Source organism: Rhineura floridana, chromosome 6 (genome assembly GCF_030035675.1).
Source record: "Rhineura floridana isolate rRhiFlo1 chromosome 6, rRhiFlo1.hap2, whole genome shotgun sequence".
Classification (NCBI taxonomy): Eukaryota; Metazoa; Chordata; class Lepidosauria; order Squamata; family Rhineuridae; genus Rhineura; species Rhineura floridana.
In genome coordinates this window covers 83,177,240-83,193,082 of record NC_084485.1, presented here as the reverse complement: position 1 = coordinate 83,193,082, position 15,843 = coordinate 83,177,240, and the positions used below count along the sequence as shown (strand labels likewise).

At 42.8% G+C, this 15,843-nt stretch overlaps 1 protein-coding gene across 7 annotated transcripts; it reads left to right on the top strand.

Annotated features, from left to right (window-relative positions):
- Positions 1-100: 100 nt before the first annotated feature.
- MUTYH (mutY DNA glycosylase) lies at positions 101-14,494 on the top strand. Of its 7 annotated transcripts, none has more exons than XM_061632774.1 (16): positions 101-205; positions 1,646-1,761; positions 2,854-2,975; positions 3,078-3,117; positions 3,570-3,643; positions 3,771-3,812; positions 4,014-4,085; positions 4,573-4,686; positions 5,767-5,864; positions 7,707-7,851; positions 8,514-8,601; positions 11,055-11,249; positions 11,893-12,035; positions 13,034-13,195; positions 13,593-13,640; positions 13,927-14,494. In XM_061632774.1, the coding sequence occupies exons 2-16, from the start codon at positions 1,653-1,655 to the stop codon at positions 14,044-14,046; spliced, it is 1,572 nt and encodes a 523-aa protein (XP_061488758.1). In that variant the 5' UTR covers positions 101-205; positions 1,646-1,652; the 3' UTR covers positions 14,047-14,494. The 7 variants fall into 7 exon arrangements, with proteins under 7 accessions (XP_061488758.1, XP_061488759.1, XP_061488755.1 ...); XM_061632771.1 differs by lacking the exon at positions 101-205 and adding an exon at positions 869-957; XM_061632773.1 differs by lacking the exon at positions 101-205 and adding an exon at positions 979-1,142.
- The last annotated feature ends 1,349 nt before the right edge of the window (positions 14,495-15,843 follow it).

The window sequence follows — 15,843 nt, the reverse complement described above, 5'->3', positions numbered from 1 at the left end:
CGCGCAGACCTAGCTGTCTTTGCAAGTGCCAAACCGGCTCACTGCCTACCTATGCGCACGTACCTAGGAGCATACTCATTGAGCTTACCCATTGAACTCAATATGCGTACGATTATACTCTTCATCGCAAGAAAGCCCCAGTGAATTCAGTGGGACACTCTTACAAGTGGGAATGCATAATACTGGGACATCATCATAACAATCTGTACTTTGATTTTTGTATTTTGCACTGTTGATTTGTATTTTATGTATTTTACATTGTTGTACGTCGCCTAGAGTGTCCGTTAACTCGGACAGATAGGCGACTAACAAATAAAATTTTATTATTATTATTATAAGCATTACAGTGCAGTCCTATATTACATCGTTACAGTGCAATCCTCTTCTCCCAGGCATTTTAGCATGTGTTTTAAATTTTTAAATTGTGTTTTAAATTGTTTTTAAAAGATGTGTTTTTAAATTTGTATATTTGTTTTAATGTTTTTAGTTACTGTAAACCGCTCAGACAGCTCCAGCTACGGGGCGGTATATAAGTACAATAAATAAATAAATAAATAAAATATATGTCTACTCAGAAGTAAGCTCCTGTGAGTTTAAATTGCACATTTTCCACACTAAATAATATGTTAGAAAGAGCACGAGCTCCTATTTTCTTGCTACATATTTCTGGGAAGGGGCTTGAGTACTTTACTACCCAACCACAGCTACGCTAAAGTCCTAGTTTCCTTTACTGTCCCATGGGGCGAAAATGGCGTTAAAAGAAACCAGGAAGTAGCCATCGTGATTCCATAATTTGTTCTTTCTATGATGCGGATTGGCTTGAGGTCATACACCCCTTTTCCTGGCGAGCCTGCTGCTTGCCGGGCTGAAGCCATGATTCGTTTTGATTGGCTCTACACTAGTTGGGAAGGCGGTTCCGAGTGCGACGCGCGGAAAGAAAGTGACAAAGAGGCGGAGGTAGGAGTAGAAATTAGAGGGGAATTAGGAATATTGTTTGTGGTCCTTCTTTTCAGTAACGCTCTGTTTTGAGTATACTAATGCATAGAATACTCCTCAGTGTACATGCATCTTCGTGCATGTGATAAGAGGAGGCTTTCCTTTTGCTACACGGGCAGCGGATGAGTTTGTAGAGACCTGAGACGGTAGAATGGGCTATACCACTTTAGGCTACTGAAGGAGGATCCCATTTTGCGGGAACTACAAGTAGAAAACTAGCACAAGTGGAAGATGGTCTAGAACCTTTCTCCCTAATGTGCTAGATTTTGTACTTTCAAAGAGTTTTTACATAGGAGAGTGGTTTTTTTTACATGTTGTGGCCCACCTGTAGTCTAAAGTGATGCAGTCCACTCCAGGAATTTAGGATTCATTATCTCATTTCTGTTGTATGTATTTGTAGACTATACATGTTAAGGAGTAATAAAGGCAGGTGTCTTATTTCATCCTTATCCTTTGCAGTTCATGATATTCCTTTGTTTTTGTGCATCTCTACTGTTAAAATATATTTTCACAGTTCTTATTCCTACCTTGCCACCTGGGTGGAATACAGGGTATTGTATACAGAGAGTTATACATATTACTAATTTTGGATCTGGAGATGGTGAGGGGAAATCTAATCAGACAGTAATGCATTGTCTGCTTTTCCTAGCCTGGCAATGAACAAACTCCAGTTGGCAACATGCAGGAAGCTAAGAACACAAAGGAACACTGGGAAACAACAGAAATCACTAAAGAAATGTGAAGGAAATTTCACACTCTACAAAGGTGCTTCGGGTTCAAAAGGATATTTTTGATAGTGTAGCATGAAAGGAATGAGATGGAATCTTTTGAACTTGTTTTCATGATGAGTTATTTTGGGGTAACAACTCCTGAACTTGCTTCAGCTTTTTCTTTGGTTATGCATTCAAAGAATCTGAAGTTACAGACATCCTGGGTTGATGACTGTGTGACAGAGTATTCCTGTTAAAGGAATTAGAAAGTGACTAGAGTTGTTTGGCTAACAACATAAAACCTGAAAGCTTGTACCTTTCTTGCTTCCATTCTAACAGTGGTCCCTAAAAGTAGGCAGGGCCACTGAAACATTCTTAGAAATTTATTTGGCAGTATTTAATTTTTTTTAAAAAAAAATTAAGTGGAATATATTGAGCCAGCACAGTTATCAGGGACACCAGAAAAAATACTGCATAAGCAGACAGAGACCAGTTGCCTAGTTTGCCGTCATAGGGACTCTTCTTCCTGGTTTGAATTTGTGCAATGCAGGATGGCGAACTTCAAGCTCAGGGTCTAAATATGGTTCTCTAGGCCTTTCTGTCTGGTCCTTGGGACTCTCCCTAGGCCACACAACCTCCTGAGCCACCACCCCGTCACCAAGTCCTGCTTCACACCCTCCTTGAATGTTTTTGCTAGAATTTGTCCTTGAACTCTGATAATGCTTCTTGTTTGCCTGGACAGAGGACAGAATGTGTAAAAGTTAGCCTACTGCACAAAGGTAAAATTTACATAGGTTGCTCTGCCCACTTTTGTCTTTGGCCCTGCCCATCCCTGGCATGTGGCCCCTGGAAGGTAGCCCAGAAGGGAATGCGGCCCTTGGACTGAAAAAGGTTCCCCACCCCAGCATAATGTGATGACCAAAGGAGATATCTGCTGGGGACTTATGTCATTGGGGTTAACAGAAGCAGCAGATCTGTTGTTCTGAAAATAATGGTACTAGTAGGAATGCCATTCTTCAGCCATCTATCAAAAATGTTTACCACTTAAGGTCTAGTGCAGATTTATTCCTTGCAATGTATTTTGTCTTCTTTGTGCAACTGATAGAAATGGCCACTGGAAATTGTAACTGGCCTCTCTTTGTTGCAGAAATGCCCAGCCAACAGTCTTCATTCCACACCTTCAGCAATGCAGCTGAAACGGAAGATTTTCGGAAGAGGCTGCTCAACTGGTATCATAAATGCAAACGGGATCTTCCTTGGAGGAAACTGGTATGGCATAATGTGGAGGACTTCTAGGATGCTCAGAAAAGGGCCCTGTTCTTTTAAAAGAGATAGGTAATTGTTCTGTGTCCCCTTTTCACTCGGTTACAGGCTGCAAGCGAAGGTGATGCTGACAGACGAGCATATGCTGGTAAGAGAGAGAACCCTAAGGAGTTCTGCTGGGAGTTCCTGTTATCTCTCTACTTTCAGGGGTTCTATGGAGCTAACTGCACAGGCTGAACATGACACTGTCTTATTGAGAGCTGCAGTGTGGTGGTATCAATTTTGCTGCTGAGAAAAACACTTTGTGTTGTGCCCACTTAGTCCAATTAAGGACATTAGGGGATCCCTGGCAAGGCTGTACACCAATCCGATCATGGCACTTGATTCTTGGCAGCAGTGTGGTATTCAAAGGGGCAGGATGGAACCGCAGGCAGAATTAGTTATCCCCAGCTACACAGTCCCTCTGGGATACAAATTGCTTAGCAACAGACCCTTGCAATTCTTTAAAGTCTATTGAGCCATTTGCCAAGCAGAACCGGCAAGATTCTGGGAAGGAATCAGAGTATCTCTGAAGCACCTGCTTTCCTTTTGTGCCTACAGTGTGGGTATCTGAGATCATGCTCCAGCAGACCCAGGTGACTTCAGTGATCGACTACTACAACCGCTGGATGCAGGTGATGCTGAGCTCCTTTGCTCTCTGTGGCACGCTATCTTGTGCATTAGCCTGCTTTCTGGATCATCGTGCATCCATTCTGCTTTGTGGACCCTGTAAACAAGTCCCTGTTTTTTTTTGTGATACAGAAATGGCCAACCTTGCAGGATCTAGCTGAGGCTTCACTAGAGGTAAAAAAGAGAATGCAGTGTTTGTGTGTATGCATGGATGTTTGAATGGAACACGCAGCTTAGATCTTTCTCTTTTTAAAAAATTATTATATTTTCAAAAATACAGAAATGCAAAAAAAAAAATAGAAAAAAAGTACACCACGCAAAAACCATAATTAATCTTGTCTGATATTTTTTCCAACTTCTTCTGTTTGGGAATAGGAGGTGAATGAGCTGTGGGCTGGGCTTGGCTACTATTCCCGAGGGAAGCGGCTCCAGGAAGGTGCACACAAGGTACTCGATAGACACTGAATCAAGTCAGTGTGTGTTTGGCTCTAGCGGGGCTTAATTTTTTACAATAAGATAGTTCCCTTTATGTCCTGTGCTTATAGGAAGGAAGCATTTCCAATAGCCATTTTGGAAAGAGCCATGCGCAAAGTAACTAACTATTGTAGTTGTTCTAGTCTGTCTAATTGGAAGGAACAGCAAAATGTTCTTAGTTGGCAACTTGGTACCCTAAATAGTTTACCCCTGAGGACCTAAACTGAGTAACCCTATAAAACTGTTTATGTGGAAGATGTGTGCAAAATTCCTCATATTTGTTATATTTATATCCCACCCATCCTCCAAGAGTTTCTAAGACAGTATTTTAGCCTCATAGCAGAAGGGTCATGTCCTTCTTACAAGGCTGTTGGACATTTCAGCAACATGTTTAAGCACCACCAGAGATGGTACCTGTTGGTAACAGTGTTCTTCTGTTGTTTCAACTGATCATTTGCAGTTGGTGTCTCAGATGGCAGGTCATATGCCCAGGACAGCAGAAGAGCTGCAGAAGCTGTTGCCAGGAGTGGGGAAGTACACAGCAGGAGCTATTGCATCCATAGCATTTGGTCAGGTAATAAGGTTGGGCTCTGGGAGAGCAGCTTTGTACAGGGATATGCACAACCAGATGGCATCCTCAACTGGCTTTGGGTTACCTAACCTGGTCTTGGGATTTGGAGTCCTTCGTCAATCTAGAGGTGTAGACACCTCTTATCTCCTTTCCCTTTGCAGCTGATGGTCACTCCTGTGTTTCCCTTGGTGCCGCTAAAGATGGTGAATTGGGTCCTAATTCCTTCACTGGTAGCACTAGAAGGTTTCAGAAAGTGGGAAGATCTCAGCCAAGGCAGTTGCGGGTAATTTAGAAGTCATGCTTTATGGCATGGCTTCACAAAGTATAAATGAAAAGAACTATCAATACCTTCCTAAACCCTTTGACTGTGAAAGAAAGATTAAATTATGGATAGTCTTGGTCATTAGTCTTGAAGAGTCAGTTCCTTTTGTACATTGCAGGCCTGAACTGTACAGAGGTGATGTCTGGCAAACTCTGTGTGGGGAAAAAATATATTAATACAGAACTTAAAACTTGCTAGGCATTACTGTCTAAGCCTCTAAACAATGACTTGTACCTCTGTGCTCTCTGCTTCTTGTTTTTTTAATGTTCATTTCCATGTAGCATTTGTTGCTTAATAATAAAAATGATTTTTTAAAGTGGGGAAATGAAATGGAAGTCATAGCCCTTTCTGTCTCCTATTCTTGTGAAAATCATGACTCCATCTTCATCATCCTTAACATTTGTCTATGGCTTTCAAGAATTCAAAGTGCTTCATGTGCATTATCTAATTATAACCCTTACAGCTACCTTATAAGTCAGTATTATTATCCCATAGATGCAAAGGCTGAAACCTGATAGAGGGAACAGCCTGCCTAAGGCTACCTAGCAAGTTCATGGCAGAGGCAAGATTCAAACCGACAACTTCTTGATTTGACCTTGGCTTCTTAGCCACGATGTTACCCCAGTTCTCCATGGATTCACAGAGTAGGTTTGACACAAGCAGAGGAGCTTCTGTGTCCTGATTATGCTCTTCAGTAGCTTCAGCACCCCTTAACTGGTACAAGTACAGTGACACCCGGGTTTTTTGTCCAACACATTCAGGTAACGGGCGTGGTGGATGGGAATGTAATCCGGGTCTTGTGCCGTGCACGAGCCATTGGTGCTGACCCCATCAGTTCATCTGTTGCTGACAGACTTTGGTAAGGGAAGGAATAAGGTTGTAATGATGCAAGCATAGCTTTAGGATTTGAGAGCCAAGAAAGGACAATAATTTTTGGAAAACAAAAATCTTTGTTCTTTCATTCCCTTCAGAAATTCAAACTGGAGAATAACACAGCCTGGCAAAATCCACAGCAACTAGTTCACAGCCAGTTCCTAGCTGCATGTAGATGATTTTTCATTGGTCTCCCCTTGCCGATAGTATATTAAGAGATTCTCACACACATACAGAGAAGGTGGGTTTAAACTCTAATAAGTCACAAGTATCTTAATTAATATGCTGGGGCTAGGAGTTACAGAACCAGGAACTAAAGAGATAGAAAGACACAGAGAGAGAAGTGGGGATAAAGAACGCAATCCTTTACATGTCATTAAGTTCCATTCAAATCAGTGGGACTTAGTCCTAACTAAATGTGCTTCAGATCAGGCTGAAAATACTCCAGAGGAAGAGCTAGGAGCTATAGAGAGCAACCGAGGGCAGAGAATGAATTTATTTATTTATTTAAGTTCTATTCTGCCCTTCCTCCCAGAAGATGGCACACAATGGACAAAACACTATAAACATCTTAAAACTATCTTTAAAAAAAAGTTCCAACATAGACGCAGACTGGGATAAGGTCTCTACTTAAATGGCTTGTTGAAAGAGGAAGGTCTTCAATAGACATTGAAAAAAACAGATGGCGCCTGTCTAATATTTAAGGGGAGGGAATTCCAAAGGGTAGGTGCCACACAGGGCTGGCCCCAGGCATGACTGGGCCCTTGGGCACCAGTCTACCTTGGGCCCACAGTGCTGTATGCCCCAACACCTCCTCCCAATGTAGATGGCATGGGGCTTAAATCGGCCTACCCGCCCCACCTACCTCCCACATCAGTGCACACGGCCCATGTGCTGTGCACACACACCTGCTATCGCCCAATATGGTAGCGGGGGTGACGCCACCACCACCATCTTGGGTGATAGCAGGCATGTGTGTGCAACAAGACAGGTAGGTGGGACAGGCTGCCTTATTTAAGCCCGCACTGCCTGTAATGGTGTCTGGGAGCTCCCACTCTGCGATCTGCAGCAGTGTTGGGTCATGTTCGCAGAATGGGAGCTCCACTCTCAGGAGGGGCCTCTGGACTGCAGGGGCCCTCGGCCAGGGCTGGTGCCATAACACTAAAGGTGTGCTTCATATGTTGTGCAGAACGGACCTCCTGACAAGATGGTATATGCAGGAGACCCTCACCTGCAGAGTGCAGTAATTGACTGGGCATATAAGGAGTAAGATGATCTTTCAGGTATCCTGGCCCCAAGCTGTATAGGGGTTTATATGCTAAAACCAGCAACTTGAACTTAGCCTGGTAGAAAAGTTGTCCTTCATCTTTTGGAAGCTCCCCACTATGGATTGCTGAGCTTTTACAGCAGGCGTGGGGAATCTTTGGCCCTCCAGATGTTGCTGAACTACAACTCCCATAAGCCCCAACTAGCATACCCAATGGCTAAGGATGATGGGAGTTCAGCAACATCTGGAGGGCCAAAGGTTCCCCACACCTGTTTTATAGGATGCTGATTTCTAGATCCCACTCTAAAGTTAGGGAGTAAGTAGCCACCTTCCTGTGCAATACTTTCCTATTGCACAGAGCCAGTCAGCAGCCCCAGGACAGTTTTTGGACAAAGCCAGTACATTTCTTTCTCTGCCCCATTTGTCCGCACATAGCTCTCTCAGGCACACATCCTTCTCTGTGGCTGCAGTTGTAGACCAAAGAGGCTCAGGAGTGTTTTACAAGCTGTTGCCTTGGAGATACCCATTTTGCTTGCTAATGTGGACTGTCGTTGTTTTTAGGACTTTAGCACATACTCTGGTGGATCCATCACATCCTGGTGACTTTAATCAAGCAATGATGGAGCTGGGGGCAACTGTGTGCACTCCCAAGACCCCACTGTGCATGGAATGTCCAGTGAAGCAGCATTGCAGAGCACACTATAAAGTAAATGAGCCCCTTCCTCGTTATTCCCCATGCCCCATCCCATGCTCTGGTGTTTTGCTATGGAGTCAGATTAATATCTATTAGGAGAAAAGACAAAAAACATCTATTAGGAGGCATTGTTTTGTTAAGGATTTGCTGCAGGCACCCTGCATCTTAGACTGAAAAATGTTCAGTCCTTACATGCATCATGTGAGGGACTTTTGCAGTGCAATCCTGTGCATGTTTACTCAGAAATTAAGTCTCACTTTGTTCAGTGGTGCTTACACGCTACTAAGTGTATTTAGGATTGCAGCCCTATACATAGTTTACCTAGGAGTAAACTCAATTACATATAATTGGATTTACTCCTGAGCAGAAATGTAGCCTAACAAAGCTTCCTATTAAGGCAGATATGTTTGTATAATTGTTATAATGTTTGCATTTTGCTGTATTTTAAACTATAGATACTTCCCACTTAACCACATCCAATTCATAACTTTTTTAAAAAAAATGTTGCATATATAACATAAATCCACATCCCTTTCTGACTTTGGGCTTGTCTCAACTGCAGAATCATGACTAATATTAGTATATGCTTTGATGTTGAGACCAAGGACAACTGGAGCCTCAAGACGTGGCTCCCACTTCTGGTGCTAACTGATGACTGAAACCCTCTCCTACAGGTAGAGAAAGAACAGGCAGCCTCTGTCAAGAGACTGCTAGGAAAAGCTACCTCTAAGAGCCCTCAGGTGCTGGATGTGGAAGAATGTGGTAAGTACATGATAACACTTGGCACTAAAGGATGGTGGTTTAGGATGGGAATTTGAATTCCTTAGGGTTTTACAAGGTGGGAAAGCTCTCATCCTCAACAAATCTTTGTCTTCTTTTCCCTTTTCCACCAACACCCCATCTTTATTCAGGATCATGCTCTGTAGCCAGCAAATTCAGACCCCTCCACAAAAAAACAAACATACTGAATCCAGATCGATTTTTTAGGTGGGAGCATGTGGCTTTTTTATTTTAGCAGGCATTTTTTATTGGTTAAGAAGGTTGCTGTGAATGACTTTTGATGATGTCACAAAAAAAATTAAAATGCAAAAAAAACCCACCAAGAAGTTGTTAATTATATTTTAATTATCGTTCTTATGGATTGTATTGTTGTATTTATAAGCTGCCTTGGGTTTATGGTGAATGCAGAGCAAAAATACATTTTTAAACATGCAGAGGTTTGTTGTTTGTTGTTGTTATGTGCCTTCAAGTCGATTATGACTTATGGCGACCCTATGAATCAGTGACCTCCAAGAGCATCTGTCATGAACCACCCTGTTCAGATCTTGTAAGTTCAGGTCTGTGGCTTCCTTGATGGAATCAATCCATCTCTTGTTTGGCCTTCCTCTTTTTCTACTCCCTTCTGTTTTTCCCAGCATTATTGTCTTTTCTAGTGAATCAGGTCTTCTCATGATGTGTCCAAAGTATGATAACCTCAGTTTCATCATTTTAGCTTCTAGTTACAGTTCTGGTTTAATTTGTTCTAACACCCAGTTATTTGTCTTTTTTGCAGTCCATGGTATGTGCAAAGCTCTCCTCCAACACCACATTTCAAATGAGTTGATTTTTCTCTTATCAGCTTTTTTCACTGTCCAGCTTTCACATCCATACATAGATATCGGAAATACCATGGTCTGAATGATCCTGACTTTAGTGTTCAGTGACACATCTTTACATTTGAGGACCTTTTCTAGTTCTCTCATAGCTGCCCTCCCCGGTCCTAGCCTTCTTCTGATTTCTTGACTATTGTCTCCATTTTGGTTAATGACTGTGCCAAGATACTGATAATCCTTGACAAGTTCAATGTCCTCATTGTCAACTGTAAAGTTACATAAATCTTCTGTTGTCATTACTTTAGTCTTTTTGACGTTCAGCTGTAGTCCTGCTTTTGAGCTTTCCTCTTTAACTTTCATCATCATTCGTTTCAAATCATTACTGGTTTCTGCTAAGAGTATGGTATCGTCTGCATATCTTAAATTATTGATGTTTCTCCCTCCAATTTTCACACCTCATTCATCTTGCTCCAATCCCGCTTTCCGTATGATATGTTCTGCGTATAGATTAAATAAATAGGGTGATAAAATACACCCATCTCACACCCTTTCCGATGGGGAACCAGTCAGTTTCTCCATATTCCGTCCTTACAGTAGCCTCTTGTCCAGAGTATAGGTTGGGCATCAGAACAATCAGATGCTGTGGCACCCCCATTTTTTTAAAGCATTCCACAGTGCCTGTCCCTAAAAAACACTCTAGAAGAATAACAGAAGAACAACAAAGGACTGGAGTCAGCAACTTTATTGCCTTCTCTTGAAGTGTGTATTTTCTCTGCAGACATTTTTTGCAGTACAGTTGCTCTGTTTTTGTGATATTCTATTGTCTGAGCTGTGCAGGTCTATCTATTGGAGGCTGATGAATTAGAATTAGAAGAATGGGATTAGATAGTCTGATCTCTTTCACATGTATGATTTCAGTGCAATGGTGTAGGGTGTATACTATAGACAGAGCAGGAGCAGGGAACTTTTTTCACCCCAATGGCTGCATTCTTTGATGGGTGACCTTTGGGGAGGGGGAGCGTGTCCATGGTGGGTGGAGCCAGAGGCAAAAATGGGCAAAGCAGTAGATGCGAGTCTTACCTTTATACGGTAGGTTCACCCATGCAGATTTTGACACCAACATACATGTCTCTATTTTTTATCCAGATAAGCAAAGGGCATTATCACAGTTCAAGGACACATTCCTGCCGGGCAAAGACACTTGAGGAGGGCATGGAGCAGGGCTGTTGAGAGGCGTGCTCTGGGGACAGTCCAGACAGTCAGATAAGGGGGTCCAAAGAGCCACATTCTCCCCCCTCTCCTGAGTCAGAAATTCCCCACTCCTGATATGGAGTGATTGTTTAGACTGGCTCAAAAATCAGTGTAGGCATACTGCAGTTCCCAAGGGCGCACTGGGAATATATATTTTTGGAGTGAGATTGATGGTTTCTTGGGTGGTTGGAGGCTGCTTGTGATTTGACATTTGTGAGCTTTGCCGCCATGGGAGAGGCAGCACTGGATTAACTCTGTCTTCATTAGCAAGACAAGTGTTCCTGTCCTAGACCCTATAAAGATCCTTCATAGAATTAGTTGCTAGCAGTGCAGAGCCAAGCATCTCATCTGTTCCATTCTTCTGATTTGTAGCCGCCAGCACTACTGGAAGCTGCTCCCTCTGCCTGCCTCCTTCAGAGCCATGGGATCCCAACCTTGGTGTGGCCAACTTCCCCAGGAAAACTGCCAAGAAGCAGCCCAGGATTGAGTGCACAGCCACATGTGTGCTACAGAGGAGCTGTGGCGATGGGAAACCAAAGTACCTTATTGTGCAGAGACCTGCCACAGGTAACTGAGGAAAAGAGGCTTATCACAACTGGTAACTCTGTTGTTACTTGCAGCCCCAGTGCCCTACACAGTTGGGCAAACTTGGATTGTTATTATTTGATCAACCCACAATATATCCCTGGAAGTTTTAAAAAAATAGGAATAATTGCTTTTCTGTGGGTGTTAAGGGCCTTTATTTTGGATGAGGCAGTGAATTTTGTTGAAGCAAGTTTGGAGGCTTTGAGCAGGAGGTCACATAATATGGAAGTCTGCAGTGTCACATTCCAGGCTAGTATCCTTTGGAATGAGCACCCAGTGCATTTTCTCAGTAGTTGAGAAGTTAATGCTACAGTTGAAATAAAAGAAGAAAACCAACTTCATAATTAAGGGTTTATTTTTGCCTGCACTAGCCAAGGGAGACATGCAGTATAATACAGTACTTATATAGTACATTTCCTAAGTGTCTTATGTACATTATCCCAGGAATCTCAGCAGTAGCGCAATCAAGTAGATGTGTATTCAGGTTTTTAGCTGTGGCTGAGAATGTATAGCTTTTCCAAAAGATACCTTGTTTTATGCCCAAGCTTGATTTTTGAACCAGGGATTTCTAGCTCATAGCTCAAGCTCTTAACTACTAGTTAACTACTACTACCTGTTCTTGCAGGTCTGCTGGCAGGGCTGTGGGAGTTTCCAAGCCTTCTCCTTGAGCCAGGGCAGGAGAAGCAGCACAAAGCAGCACTGGCAGATCACCTCCAGGCCTGGGTTGGCAGTGAAGTGACAGTGGGGCATCTGCAACATGTTGGAGAGGTGATATGAACCCCCGCATATGGAATCAAATCTTGCTAGGGAGGGGGAAACCCAAGTATGCCACCTTGGAGGAAAGGATATAAATAATCAGCCATTGTTTAGCCATAGTGTTCCCTCCCAGCTCCTCCCATTTCATTCCTGCTTTGCATGAGATTTACAGTCCACTGGCATTAGCAGCAAATATATTTCTCACATCAAAACCTTCAGGGTGTGTGCCATGCATGGAGCTGGTTTGACGGATAGAACAGTTGTTTTGTTTTGTAATTGACAGACGGAAAGTTGCAAGTAGGCAACCAGCAATGAACTTAGCTCCCCAAGGAATACGTAGAACAGTATTTGTTTGTCAAAAATGGATTCAATCTTTTAAAATCTTGCCATAGGTACGAAGGTGTTGAACAAGAATAATCTCGCTTCCAGCTGTTCAGCACTAAGATTGTCCTTAGACATAATAGTACAGGGGTGGGGGACATTTCCCAGCCCACAGATCACATTCCCTCCTAGGCAGCCTGCCAGAGACCACATGCCAGTGGTGTGTGGGGCCAGGTGCAAAAGTGGGTAGAGCAGTGTGGGCTACATTCCAGCCATGCAAAAGTCAGGGGTATTACACACATCCAGGTAGGCAAGAAGCATTATCTTTGAACTCTACGGCACATCTCAGCAGGCAAAAGTACTTGAAAGTGGCATAGTGCATGGCTGGTGAGCATGACCTAGAGGGAGTCCCAAGGGCCGATAGACAGGCCAACTGTCCAGGACTGATGTTCCTCACCCTTGCCCTAGAGCACAGCCTTCACTCCCAAATCCAAGGAGGTGATGTACCTGCAGCTCCTTGTCCCAAAACAATGATGAGTGAAGGTTGGGGAGGAGAAGCCCAAAGGTCACCTGGTCCCTCTCTTTGAGGGTGCAGTTCAGCTTTTTCCTGCCCAAGATGTAGGAAGGGGAAGGATGTTGTGTCATAATGTCTTTCTCCTTCCCTGTCTATATCTGCAAATCTTCACCAGGTTCTTCATATCTTTTCCCACATCCGTCAAACGTACGTGATCTACTTTTTGAACCTGGACAAAGATGAAGGAAACAGGGATATGGAGATGGAGCTGCCAGCATCCCGATGGGTGAATGAAACAGAATTCCAGAACTCTGCCATCTCCACAGCTATGAAGAAGGTACTGAGAATCTAGGGCTTGGTCACTTCAAACTTCCCCATAGACCAACCACACACACATTTCTCCAGAGTTGCAGATGGGACAGCAACATGGAATGTTGGCCTCAACTTCTCCAAAAATGCAAGTGTTCACTACAGCTAGATGTATGGCAAGCTACAGCTTTCTGGCAAGGGATACAATTGGTCCCCTTCCAGCTGCTCCTCTTTTATGTGTACACTATCCCTGTGCTCATGGCTTAAGCAATAAGTGGTTCCAGGGGGCAACTGATGTATTAAAAACTCCCTTGTACGTAAACAAGGACAGATGCAACCTGCCTCCTAATATGGAGGCAGTAGAATCAACGCTATGTACTTATTATGGTACTAGATGTGTTATGTGGTGTGCCCTATTTTTTTAGGTCTTGAAAGCTTATGAAAAGTGGAACTCTACAGTCAGTGCTACCAAGGTAAGGCATCCTTTTGATAGAGCTGAGCAGGTCCCATCTCTTTCTCTCTGCAGCTCCATGAATGTTCCTAGAACAGCATCTTGCGCCTCCATCTGCTGACCTCTTTCACTGTGCTTGCGTGTCAGAGGCAATACATTTGAGGCTTCCCAACCATACTGGGTGGGGCCTGGTGGTTTAGCACTGCCCCTAGAGAATGGCGTTTATCAATGTTGGGCTAAGCAGTTGGATGGGGCATGTCAATGGTTCCAGTGCTTTCTCTCAAATGCATATGCATGTGACTGTCCAGATTGTCAAGAGGAAACGGGACTTTCTACACGCCAGCCACACAATGCCTGAAGAAGAGGGCAGTTCTTCCAAGAGGCAGCTTTCTCTGGATTCATTTCTTGCAGCAAATCCCAGAAACTGACTGCAGTCTCTATATGCGGCCTGACCTCACATGAGGTGTACATTAGTGCTCCCCTGCAATGATCATTACAGGAAGGCCTTGAGATTTTTTTGTTGGGGTTGACCCTGCCCATGCAGAGAGGCGTGCCTGACTGTTGTAGGCAATGCTAAGGTGCATGATCTCACCAGAATTTAATGCAGTCTGTATATGGGACAGACTGACTGAAAAACTTGTATTCTCCAGTGGCTGCCAAGCAAAACGATTTCTTCTGTATCCTCCTTAAGGGTTGCTTTCTTAGAGCCAGTTTTTTCTCAAGGCAAATAATTGTACAATCACCATTGCTTGGAAATTGTTTGCTTGCCTACATATCCAAGACAGTGTCTGACTGCTGTAGTTCACTGTTTTTAGTACATACAGTGTCTTATTTTAATTATGGGTTCACTAATAAATTTTAATGAATTTCTTCTGAGATATTGTTAGTGGTAATTACTCAGTTATACTTCTTTCCTCAAAACTGATTGTATTCACACTATAGTGTTGAAGAGTGAGTTTATAGTACCAGGATATTGGTACCTGTGTTGCCATGGCACCAGCAAGGAACCAAGAGAGCCTTCAGTGCTATTTAAGGCCCATTAAGAACAGAAACACGCAGTTCTCAGTTCTAGTGTCACAACTGCCAGTATTTGTCATTTCATACATGCAAAAAAGCACAAGTATTGACTGTTCTTTAACCTCCCCATTACAGTCTGTGATGAAAATGGGCGAATTGGTAATGTGTATCAATGGGTCTACTCCACCTAAAGCAATTTGGAAAATATACCATTAGGCAGGCAGCTAACTGAAAGATACCAACCTGTCCTCTCTGTAAAGTACAAATAAACAGCATCATCTATTCCCAAGCTAAAGAAATAGCAGGTTCACACATACACACAAAAAACCCCTCAGCCTCACAGCAAGCAGGCTGATAATTCAGGCCTTGTTCATTGTATAATGTTGAAGCAAGACCTTTATTTCTAACTCCAGGATGGAAGTTTTTGGAAGAGATTAACAAACTTTACATACAGCTATTTCCAATTAGTTAAAATCACTAGAACATTGATAATAGTCAGATTCTAAATATGCTAAACTGAGAAAGGAAATAATACAGGGAAGTCTTTAACAATTTGTTCTATATAGGCTTACAGAACTACAAAGAAAGATTTAAAGTTAACACAATTTTTAATGCAAATATAATGAAAACAGCATCAGTTTTCATTAATTCATCAATCCACATGTCCAAATAAATATCCAAGCAAATATGACAGTTATAAGAAATTAATTTAAATAAGTGCTATAATTTAAACTGTGTTTAGTGACCATTAATGTTTTGTTGTGATCTCATCTCAAAAGTGCTTGAGATACATAGGAGGTATTTCTGCAGCTGTAGAAAATTGACCTACACATTGCAAACCATTCAGTTAACAGTTGTTTTTTTAAGGGCTTGGGTGGAATTCAGACATAGTTATCTTCAAGGTAAGTTTCACTATTGAATGCTACCATTTCCCATTCCAGGACAACATTGGACAACCATCACAAGAGCAGATGTGAGGAACCTTTCACCTGCCTGATGTTTCTGAACTACAATTCCCATCATCTCTGAGCATGCTTGCTGGGGCTGATGGGAATTGTAGTTCAGTAACTGAAGAGCTAAGGGTTCCCTACCCCTGCTTTAGAGTCTTTTCTGTCTGGGGGCCCAGATCAACTAGGAGTTAGAGTCAGATTTCTATGCATTTCACTTGTTCCAGCAGGGAGAGTTTGTGATAGAGATGCAGGTTAGAT

What these genes read in the sequence shown, in the direction of transcription:
- MUTYH (XM_061632770.1), top strand. Translation starts at nt 1,459, where the DNA reads ATGATATTCCTTTGTTTTTGTGCATCTCTACTGTTAAAATATATTTTC. An exon ending in CATCCATAGCATTTGGTCAG is followed by an intron (nt 4,687 to 5,766) that starts GTAATAAGGTTG and finishes CAACACATTCAG; the next exon opens with GTAACGGGCGTGGTGGATGG. An exon ending in ATCTGCAACATGTTGGAGAG is followed by an intron (nt 12,036 to 13,033) that starts GTGATATGAACC and finishes AATCTTCACCAG; the next exon opens with GTTCTTCATATCTTTTCCCA.